The sequence below is a fragment of the Narcine bancroftii genome, chromosome 3 (assembly GCF_036971445.1).
Source record: "Narcine bancroftii isolate sNarBan1 chromosome 3, sNarBan1.hap1, whole genome shotgun sequence".
NCBI lineage: Eukaryota > Metazoa > Chordata > Chondrichthyes > Torpediniformes > Narcinidae > Narcine > Narcine bancroftii.
In genome coordinates, this window is record NC_091471.1 from 111,773,807 (window position 1) to 111,785,962 (window position 12,156).

Below are 12,156 nucleotides of genomic sequence, written 5' to 3' on the forward strand. Positions count from 1 at the left end.
ACTTGCTTGTTTTTTTTTAGAATCAACAGACATAATCTAATTTATACTGAGGCCCAGGATGCAGTTGAATCAGAAGACAATCTAATTTACACTATGAGGCCCAGGGATGCATATGAACTAGTAGACACATCTAGGTTCCACCATGAGGCCCAGAGATGCAGTTTTCTTTTGTTGGTCGCACATTGTCAGGAGACCTTGAAGATAATTAAATAATTTGTTCAAAAAGATAAGCTATGAAGTAAACAACTTTTGGGTAATATAAGCCATGGTCCCACTGCTGAAGTTTGAGACTCTCCAAGAGGTGGCAAAATCTCTCAGCAAGAAGAACTTCTAGAGTCCAGCTAACGTCCCGTTCGAGGGAGGTGGAGAAGCTGCTACTGGCGCCCAGACAACCTACTACAAGTGTGCAGTGTTGCCTCGCTTTGGCAGTTGGGACCAGTCCAGGCGTTGATAAGTATAATTGGAAAGGGCTAGCATATAGTAGTTTGAATTTGTAATAAACATTTGTATAAACTGAACTGCTCTCGGTGTGTGTGTCTATTTTCTTTCGGTAGCTCAAACACTGTGACCAATCTAAAACGAACAAAATGAGAGATACAAGTTTACCCAGGACATAAGTGTACACATACCTGCTGGGCATAATGAGTGGCCACTGCTTTCATACCCCTTCTATGAGCTTCTGCAGCCTTACTGAAGTAATCCTGCTGTTTGCGACGATGCAAAGCTGCATCATTCCGATAATCTTCATAATCAGCGTATTCTACATCCTGAAAAATGCGCTCACTTTGAAAATCCTTGATGTCTTTGGTCATTATTAACTAAAGCAGACAAAACCAAATAAAATTTTTATTAGTCTTGAGATGTACAGTATCTGACAGTAGCAAAAATTAACCCAATTTGAGATTTATATTGCTATACATTCTTAGCAAGATTAAGAGATTATGTGTCTGCTTGGCTATAAAATTAAAACTTGGCAATGATCACTGACAAAAACAATCTTGATCCATACCAAAGAGCTTGTAAGTTTTCATACCTGACCAGAACCAAGTACATTCAATGAGTTTGGTAATCAAACTAGAGAAGCAAGGGCCATTACCTGATAGGTGGCTCAAAGACCTGCAGCTTTCAATAGACTTTTTAAGAAGGTATTAAAATTCCTTTGCTCAGAGGTAGTGAATCTGTAGAATTCCATCAAAGTATATCAAAGCCAAGCCACTAAATATACAAATTGATAAATGGATTTTTGGACACAGAAAGCATGAGAGATAGCCAAAATATGGTACCAAGATGTAGATAAGTCATGATTGTACTGAGTGATGGAGCAAGCTAAAAATCAAATAGCCTATTCCTGTTCCTTTCATTTTAATTAATTAAGACACTCCATTCCTGGGCTCTAATATCTGCCTGACAAGGCCACAATCCAGCCTCAGTTCTATGTGTTCCCTTCCAGCTCACCAGAGCAAAGAGAACCCTTATGTATGAATGTAGCATACACGCACATTCTCACCCAGCCAGAAAGCCAAACAGTGTTTAATTATTTATGGTCCCAGCCCAATCTGATCAAAGCTGAGCTCAGAAAAAAATGTGGTTCCATTTGACACAAATACTTTGCATCAGAATTGATTAGTTCATTCAGTTTTTGTCTTTTCATAGAAGATAAATCATCTACATAGAATTTCTAGCCTTTCTTTTTATTTTGGATTTCCAGCAGTTGTTTTGCAACTCACAGATCCAGCATAGCTTTGTTTTCTATTGGTCTCTGACCTTCCTCCATCTACACTCCTCCAGACGTATCAGTTATGATTAACAAGTACTCATGTCCTTTTAAATGATATCAACAGTATATGTACCTGGATTCTCAAGTTCTCCACAACATGATATTTTCATTGTTCTTTCTACCCTACCCGTCTCTGTGACTTAAAACATTCTTGTTTTCTGACTTTACCAGTTCTAATGAAAAGTTGCCAATCTGAAACATTAACTATGCCCATTGATGATGCCTGATTGGTAAGCATCTCCAACATCATTTGGTCTTTTCTTAAAAAAAATCCAGCATCTGAGTTTTTTGTAATGGTTTAATGCACTTCATATTCTTAACAATTTTCTGCCCACAGCTTACCTTTTCTTTATTTTTGCTGACAGTCAATTCAGTTTGGTGAGTACCATCATCAACTTCAATGGCTTTAGATGACTCTAGATCACAGTCAAATAATGACTTCAAAAACTGTTCCGTCTGTTCAAAGGAATAGCTAAAGTAAAATAAATTAAAGCTAATATTTATTCATAAAAACCACAGAAAGACTTTGCATCTATCCTGCACCTTCAATATAGATATGCATGTTAATAGATCAAAACCAAAAATTAAAATGGGCACAAGATTGTGAACGGTGAGCAGATGCAAGAGTAAGACGTGGTAGATAGATTAAAGTCAGTAAGAGTTCAAGTTTAGAATTGAGGAAAGGCCAAGAGAAAAATTCAAATAATTGAACATGGAAGTCAAATGCAAAGGTGGTGGCAATTGAAATTAGGAATAAAAATAGAATTATACAGACTTTATGGAGAAGGCCAGGACCAAAAGAAATGAAGCTATCATTAAGAAAGAAACAATGAGATATTTGTATAGAAATTATCCACCATGCAAAAGCAACTTGGATTCATGAAGTGAAGGTTGTGGAGTTCTTTGAGACTATATTGAGTGCAAAGGACACAGGGAAACACTTGGATGTCATGGATGTCAGAAGGCATTTGATAAGGTGCTGCTTCAAAGAATTTCCATAAGGATGCATGGAGATGGGGGGGGGGGGGGGGGGGAGTAATGCATTAGCATGGATTCAGTATTGGTAAACCAATAGAAGGCTAAGATTTATGAAAAAAAGGAAGATAGGTGGAGTTGAGTTCATGGCCAGATCAGCTGTGGTCTCAAATGGTGCAGCAAGTGCAACTGACCAGATGGCTGATTCCTGCACATATTTCTTATGCTCTTATGTAATACTATGCAATAGTTAAACATCAAGCATTAAGCTAGCACTTTAGACAAGGAAAACATGAGTTTAAGTAACAGAAGGTGGAATCAAAAGAACGAAGAACAAATCATTGAATGCTTGAGAGTCAACGTTCAGCATAAACAGAAAATGTTATTTAAGACTGAGAGAACACTTATTACATCAATATTAACAATTACAGCTGCATCAAATTTCAACTGAAACTCACTTGTTGTCTTTATACATATCAATAATAAAATGCTTAGCAATCCCTGGAAACATCTCCAAGAGTTGTTTCTCCTTCAGTTTAATTGCACAATCCTTTGTAGACAGGAGAGAATTCTCAAAGAACTACAAAGAAAAAAGAACTAATTCAGTCACCAAGGTTAATTAAATAATTTAATGTTCATTTGATAAATGATACTTGAACTGTAAATTTTAGTGAAGTGTGCACTTCCTTTTACATGCAACACAGAATATTCTGATTAACAAAAGGTTGGTACAACTTGCCATCAACAGCAATTCTTTTTGTACAGTAAAAGTTCAAAAATCCAGATCACCCGAGAACCCAGACTCTCAAACTTTTTAAATTTAGTGGGCTTTTGTTTGTGTTTGTGCATGCAGAAGTGCCACAGATGCACAGTGGCAACCAGAGACCACATTTAATACAGGTAATCTTATCAAAAAGAAATTAATTTACAAGCTGTATTTTTCATTTACAATGTTCATTTTAAAAATAATTTCAAGCATTACATTTTTTTTGTAGTGAAAAAATTCTGTTTAAATTTTTGTCTAATGTTGACTTTTTCTTTAAAAATGCTCATTTTGATAAATGAAGCATGCTGTATTTGCTAATTAAAACTATCAAAACTTACCTGGTCATCTCTTTATTCTTCCTTAAATGTGAATTTTTAAAGTACTGCCCGAGAATTAGGAAAATACAAAAATCCAAACCGACCCAATCCCCGAGCAGCTAGATTTTACGACTTTTACTGTTCCATAATGTTAACAGATCTCTGTATTTTCTTCCACATTATAATGTCCATAGGAGCTTCCTATATACCTATATTCCTAGAACGCTTCCATCAGCACTGTCTCCACTCCATCCTCAACATTCATTGGAATGACTTCATCACCAACATCGAAGTACTCGAGCTGGCAGAGTCCGCAAGCATCGAATCCATGCTGAAGACCCAACTGCGCTGGGTGGGTCACGTCTCCAGAATGGAGGACCATCGGCTTCCCAAGATCGTGTTCTATGGCGAGCTCTCCACTGGCCACCGTGACAGAGGTGCACCAAAGAAGAGGTACAAGGACTGCCTAAAGAAATCTCTTGGTGCCTGCCACATTGACCACCACCATCTCGCCTCCAACCGTGCATCTTGGCGCCTCACAGTTCGGCGGGCAGCAACCTCCTTTGAAGAAGACCGCAGAGCCCACCTCACTGACAAAAGACAAAGGAGGAAAAACCCAACACCCAACCCCAACCCACCAATTTTCCCTTGCAACCGCTGCAACCGTGCCTGCCTGTCCCGCATCGGACTTGTCAGTCACCAACGAGCCTGCAGCAGACCCCTCCATAAATCTTTGTCCACGAAGCCAAGCCAAAGAAAGATAATGTATATGAAAGATTTCAGGAACAAACTTAACTATTTAAGAATAAAATTAAGACTATGTACAAGTGATTAACAGCACATTTTGATTAAGAGGTCTTGCACCTCCAACGCAGCGGCTCCTGTAAAGTTACAGCACTAACATGTACAGTACAACTCTGATTATCCAAAATCGGATTCCCTGAAATCCTCATTTATCTGAACATTTATTGGACCTGGAAGTTATGTCCATTTGCCTCTGAAAAATTACGGATAAATGAGAATATCCAAAACATTTTTAAATCCTCAGTTATCCAAACTTCTTCAGAGCCGAACTAACCTCATAGGTTGAAAAAAAAAAATTCACCCAACATGAAATTAAAACAATATTTGTCCTCATTTCAGGTAACTCTTTACCTTTCCCTATTGACTTTTCTCTCCAACTCTCCCTCTCAAACTGCATGCCGCTGTCTCCCAGCTGCAAGCGGCCAGAAGAATCCCTTGTCCCTGCGACAAGGAGAGCGGCCTCCCGGGTAGGAGCAGGGGCCTCAGTAGGTGGGGGGAGAAGGGGTCGGTGATTGTTGGCGGCAGTTGGAAAGGGGAGTGTGCGCAGGCAAAGAATGGGTCTGTGCTTGGCTCCAACATTGAAGACCAGGACACAAAGCCAGAACAGCCCCAGCCAGAACAAGCCCATGGGGAGACAAAAGCCTGCTGACTTGCCAGTGAGTGTTCCATTGGCCTGGGAAGCCTCCCCAGGATCAGTGGCAGAGGTGGGGGCGTGTCAGGGATTGGCGGTGTGATTGGAAAGTGTTGGTAATCGGCGGTACCATTGGTGACTTGTCAGGGATTGGGGGCGGCCAGCAATTTTTTGGTGAGAATGAAACGTTATTTGAATGCTTGAAAAGCCTTCCCTTGATGTTTGTTGTTTAAACATTGATACAAATGATTTGCTGTTGCTACTGGGCTATTTTAAAAAAAATGACCATTTATTCAAAAAATTCAGTTAACTGAAATAGGTCCAGACCCAACTATTTTGGATAATCAAAGTGGTATTGTATGTAATAATTTGGAAAAATTGAGCATAAGCTGCTTATTCACTCTCCTTGAGAGTCGTCCTATTGAAGGTCGCCTTCAGTAATGTCGAGTAGAGTTCCACTGGGAAGAGTGTGCTGGGATGGTTAAAAATGGTGAAGGATCAATGATACATATCCAAATCACGAAATATGGAGGGAAATGTGAAATTTCCTGCATGATTGACCTCAAGCAATCACAATCATTTTCTTCAGTACAAGATACAGCTGCAACCATTGGAGTTTTTTCCCCTTGATACCCATTGACTTCAGTTTACCAGAGCTCTGTGATGTTATATAGTCAAATGTTGCCTCAATCCCAAGACCAACCATTCTCATCTTATTCATGGAATAATGTGCAACAACATTTAAAAGTATCAAAATATATTCAAATACATTTACTCAGTATGACAACCACTTTTATTTGAGGATCACGGATAAGGTGGTTTTCTCTCACCCTCAATTGAAATTTCCATTATGTTGAAGTGTCCAACACTTGCAGTGGATCACCTCTCTACAGTTTTCCAGTCAACCATTAGCACATAAAATCCTTGCATTTGAAGGTTGTAAACACTGCTTTGACATTAGCAAATTTAAAAAAAGCATAAATAAGAAATTCAGGCTTTCTTTGAAGGTTTAATATTCTCATATCATCTACCTGTATTTTAAACTCACATCACCTCTCCTCTATGGTCTCCTCTACCACAAATCTGGAAAGCAATGAAAATGAACTATATTTCACCTGGTGTTGCTTTATTTGAAAATCCATCTCCTCCATCATGATATTCCGTAATGACACGTGAGGAACCTGAGCACTCCAATGATCCATAAATGGAAAGCCTTCCACCAAGTCAGTTTCAGCAATCAATGAAGCAGATAAAGGGACAACCTTCCTTCTAGCCTTTTCCTTTGGCTGCTTGTCGTCATAATTCAGAGTTGAAGAAACATGCATCTCTTCCTCCTCCATTTCACCCGCAAGTTCCAAAGTTAAATTTTCAGATAAATTGCCACCTAGAGAAGAAACAATACAATTTTTAGAGCTTCTACTTTATGTACTATATACAATGCATCCAAAATGACAGTGCAAGTTCAATAAAGTTCCAAAATTTATGTAATTGAAAGTGAAAGCAACAAATTTGTCCCCGAACCAAATTTTGGAACTTTGATCTTTTAACAACAATTTTCAGTTTGTGCTCTCATATCACATGATGGGATTTAAAGCAGTCTGGGTTTTATTTCTATCCATTGTCACACTTCTCTTTCCTTGTAATCCCTTTCAGGAATAAATTATCTTCAAACAAGCAATAGAGAAATACTCAAGAATGAAATATGGCATCTTAATCAATTCTTATTTAAATACTTTGGAGATAACACCAAATATCACTCCTGACTTTGTGATGGAAAAATCATAATTCAAAAAAACGATTGAAAGTTAAGCCATGGAGTATGATTTAATGGCCATTTTAGAAACATGGTTGCAGGGTAGAGATGAACAGGAATTAAACAACCAAGTGTACCAAGTGTTCAGAAGGAAAGGCAGGAAGGTACTTTAATCTTGTAGTTTGGGATGTCTCAGAAAGAATGATCACAGTATGATTGAAATTCTCATTCAAATGTCGGGTTTATTATGCCTGAACAAGGAAGACTAGAACAGGATGAGGGAGAAGCTGGCTAGCCTATACTGGGGCTACAGGCTATATGGTAGGACAGTGGAGGAAAATTGAAGACTTTTAAAGTGATTTTTCACAGTTCTCAACAAAGGTACATTTTAGTTTAAAGAGAGTGGGGAGGGATAGCCTTGGATAACAAAGGAAGCCATCAAATTAAAACCTTGTACATACAAATTTGCAAAGAATAGTAGGAAACTGGAAGATTGGAAAAAAATTAAAAGCAACAAAGAACCACAAAACAAACTATAAGGAAAGGGAAGAGGGATTATCAAAGTAAACTAGGACAAAAAAAATTAAAATAGTATAATTTTTTTTATCATTGCAAAGAACTAAAAAGGATGGATAAAATGAACATAGATCCCTTGGAAGATGAGAATGGGAAATTAATATCGGCAGAAATGACCAAGACCTTGAATGACTATATTGTTTCAGTCTTCATGGAAAAGAACACATCTAACATGCCAAAGGGTACAATGGGAGCTGAGAGCCTTGATTCAACTCCTATCACTAAAAAGTTGGGCTGAGCACACTAATGGGCTTAAAGGTTGATATGCCACCTAGTTCTGATGAAATGCCTCAAAATTCTGAAAGAAATGACAGAAGTTATCAGAGGCATCTGTGATAATTTACAAAAATTCTCTGGACTATGAACAGGTCTTGGTGGATTGCAAGACAGCGAATATCATGCCACTATCTAAAAACAGCATGAAGGTCGAAGGCAGTTGACTTCAGATTTATTTTCAGAGGACATACATGACATCACATGCAACCCGGAGATTCTTTTTCCTGCAGGCCAGGCAGAATTACCACTTGTTGCTAGTGCAAAAAAACTGTACACAATGCACACATGTCATGAAATAAACAAATTAAAAAAAAGCAATCAATAAAGTGCAAAAGTAAGAGTCCTTAAATGAGTCCTTAGCCGCTTTCAGATGGCCACAATACCCGACTGTAAAGCCGCACATTATACTCCTGTGCGGCTGTTGGGTGGCCATCTGAAACCGGAAAAGCCAGCCAGATCTATTTACCTAACCCTTCTCCAGGAAGTATAACATTCTGCTTCGAGATTCGTTTGTTCTGGTGACGTCATTAACAATCGACTCCTGGTTCGAATGGTGAGTCAGGTGAGCGAGGGGGAGAGACCGGCAGCGGGAGTCAGGCGTGCAGGAGACTGGCAGCACAAGTCAAGTCATGCCTGAGTTGTTTGTCAGGCATGCGTTGAAAATAACATCAAAGGACTAGGCCACTATCCCAAGTAGCCTGCTTTCGCTCCTAGATGGTTAGCAGTCAGTTGGCATGTTTAAGTGCCAGAAAGCCATCCATTCCGTGGCCACCTAAACATGCCAGCTGAACTCTGCTAGCCGCACCTGCAGGAGCATAATCTTTCTCAGAACATCTAAAAGCGGTTCTTGATTGAGTTTGTTGTTGAGGAGACTGATGGTGGAAGGGTAGCAGCTGTTCCTCAACCAGGTGGTGCAAGTCTTGTGGCATCTGTACCTCTTTCCTGATGGCAGCAGTATTCTAGGTGGTGTGGATCATTGATTATTGCTGCTGCTCTCTGATGGCAGTGTTCCCCATAGATGTTCTCGATAGTGAGAAATAGTTTGCCTGTGATGTCCTGGGTTGCGTCCACTACCTTTTGCAGAGTTTACACTCAGAGGTATTGATGTCCCCATACCAGACCTTGATGCAGCCGGTCAGCACACTTCCACCACACATCTATAGAAACTTGGCAGGTTTTCCAATGTCATATCAAACCTCTGCAAACTTCTGAGGAAGTAGAGGAGCTGACATGCTTTCTTCAGATGCCATTACGTTGCTGGCTCCAGGAAAGAATATCCAAGATAGTCACTCCCAAGAACTCAAGTTTGCTTACCCTCTCCACATCTAGTTTTCCCTTCCTGAAGTCAGCAATCAGCTCCTTGGTTTTGGTCACATTCAGTGTGAGGTTAATGTTGGGCCAAGTTTTCAATCTCTCTCCTATAGACTGTCTCATCGCTTCTTTTTCATACAACCCACTACCATGGTACCGTCAGTGAATTTATAGATGATGTAGCTATTGTACCTAGCTGCTCAATCATAGGTGCAAAGCGAGTGGATCAGGGGGCTAAGAATGCAGTCGTGTGGAGCTCCAGTACTAAAGGAGATTGTGGCGATGTTCTTACCAATCCTCAATGATTGTGGTTCGTAGGTGAGGAAATCAAGGATCCAGTTACACAGTGGTGTGTTGAGTGCCAGGTCTTGGAGTTTGCTGATCAGTTTTGAGGGAATGATGGAGTTAAATGCCGAACTGCAGTCGATATAGAGCATCCCGATGTATGCATCTTTGCTGTCCGTGTGTTCCAGGGCTTCAGGTAGATGATATTCGCCATATACCTATTGCTATGATAGGCAAATTGGAATGGATCCATGTCACTGCTCAGACAGGAGCCAATATGCTTCAAACACCAGCTTTTCAAAGCACTTCATGTGAGTGCCACAGGTCTATAGTCAGTGCCATAAGGCAAAATACTTTAAGCTGTCTTGAAGGAAAAAATAGTGAGACATCTGGATGGAAGCTATTGTAGATACTGTAGTTCTTTGAGGATGTAATGAGTGGAGGATAGAGGGGAATAGATTCAAGATTCGTTTATTGCCATGTAATAGGACAGAACATCTAATTTAAAAACAAAATTATCTTCTGCCTGCTGCAAGGCAGATGATTGCCATAAATAATAACCATCACCCCTTACTGCAAGGGAGAATGAAAAGTAAAGGGGAGTCCCTTCAGAGTCACTGAGTGTCTGAAGATTCACCTCCAGCACTCCTGCAGCTGCAGACTCCTGTTCCATCCATCAGGAACCCGAGTGCCAGATCCAAACCTCCGACATGATCAGGAAGCTTTCCGTGCAAGAGGGCCTCTGGGAGTCATTCTTGACCTGAGCACCCTCGAATTCCAGCTCTAATATTTGGCTCCCATGAACTAGGACTGCAGCCTGTGCGGGTCCCTCAGCCGCTGAGCCCCTCACTGGTTCGCTGCCATGGTCACCTTCCCTATAAGGTTGTCTCCTGTGCTTTTCCTTCTCAACAGCGGGGGGGGGGAGGGGGGGGAGGAGACTGAAGAGGTGCTTCCTCTTTCTGGTGCCTTGTACTAGTTCACATGCTCCCTGGAGTTTGCAACCACTCTTGGTCGCTGGCAAGCATAGGCGCTGCCATCTTGGACACAGACCTGCACTGTTGCTGGATTTTACTTACAAACTCCGCTGGCTCCTTTAACAGGCCACTTAAAGCCTGCATGGCGTGGTGGTTGAAGTCTTTGGAGCAGTGTTATGTCTCCATTCTCCAGGGTCAGCACCACCATTTTTAAAAATACCTTTTTTTAAAATAAAGTGGATATTGTGCACTTGGATTTCCAGAAAGCATTTGATAAGGCCCTGAATAAAAGACTTAACCATGAGATAAGGATGCGTAGACTTTGGGGTCATGCATGGTTAACCAATATAAGGCAGAGTTGGGATTAATGGATGCTTCTCTGGGTGGCAATTACTGGTGAGTGAAATACCACAGAGATGGGTGCTTGGCCTGCAACTATTCACGAAATATATTAATGATTTGGAAGAGGGGATCAAGTGTAACATATGCAAGCTTGCTGATGACACTAGACTCAGTGGAAAAGCAACCTGTGTCGATAATTTGGAGAGAAATATTAGTAAGTGAGTGGACATGGGTCTGACAAACGGAGCAAGTTTTGATATTTGTGAGGTCATCAACTTTAAAAGGAAAAATAAGATATGAGTTTTTTTCCCAAATGGTGGAAGATTGCAGCATGCTGTTTGCAGACCTTCTAGGGAGTGCTTGTGCATAAATTGCAAAAGGTTGGTTTGGAGGTGCAACAGGCAAATGGAATGTTAGCCTTCATTCCTCGAAGACAAATAGATCATTGGCTTTCATTGCTTGAGGAATTGCATTGAAGTGCAGGAAGGTTCAGCTGCAGGTGTATGAATAAGGCTGTGCCATTCTGGTCTCCTTACATGAGAAAAGATATACTGTACTGGCTTTGGAGGCAGTGGAGGTTGATTCTGGAGATAAGGGGATTAATTCTCAATGGAATTCAGAAGACTGAATTGTCATCTGAAAGAAACATTCAGAAAGAAATGTTGTTTATACTGGTAGATGAGACTAGAATCAGGGGACATAACCTCAAGATTCAGGGAAATAGATTTAAGAGAGAAAGGAGGAGAAATGGTTTTCCAGAGAGTGGTTAATCTGTGCAATTGTCAGGCTAGGAAAACAATAGAGTGTGTTTTAAGACTTAGATAAAATTTTTGTAATGTAGAAGAATCAAGGTCATGGGGGAAAAGGCAACTAGGTGGAGCTGAGTCCACAGCCAGATCAGCCGTGATTTTATTGAATGACAGAGCAGGTCAGATGGCTGACTCTGGTTCCCATTTCTGATATTAATTTCTTCAGAAGTGATATTCTGGAGTTGATCTCAAATGCATCAAGGCATTGCTAGAATTTCCTTTCAACTCCCACTGAACACAGGAATGCTGAGACAACTTGATAATGACATCGTAAAATATTACTTTTACTATTCACCCCACAGGATCCATGTGCTTACCTGGAATCAAGTAATTTAGAAGTACCTGAGCTGAATGTAGATGAGTGAGTTTATTAATATTACTATTGTACCCTTCCATTAGCTAAATGAACCAGTGTTGACAAAAATTAGATTGAAAGACATGTCATATGCTTGTCTGCTCCCTATGGCTTAGTGTGAGAGTAACCAAGTTTTGAGTTATGTCAATGTGTCTTGAATAATTATATTATTCTCTAATGTTTGCTAAGGGAGAGATGCCACCAT

At 40.2% G+C, this 12,156-nt stretch overlaps 1 protein-coding gene across 2 annotated transcripts in view; it reads right to left on the bottom strand.

The window, feature by feature from the left end:
* n4bp2 (NEDD4 binding protein 2) overlaps positions 1-12,156 on the bottom strand; it is a 101,227-nt gene that overhangs the window by 37,534 nt on the left and 51,537 nt on the right. For both annotated transcript variants that reach the window (XM_069924885.1, XM_069924886.1), the window contains exons 10-13: positions 6,386-6,654; positions 3,211-3,332; positions 2,120-2,249; positions 630-818 (exon numbers count right to left, since the gene is read on the bottom strand). In XM_069924885.1, coding sequence (XP_069780986.1) covers positions 630-818; positions 2,120-2,249; positions 3,211-3,332; positions 6,386-6,654 — 710 coding nt within the window. The remainder of the gene's footprint in view (positions 1-629; positions 819-2,119; positions 2,250-3,210; positions 3,333-6,385; positions 6,655-12,156) is intronic.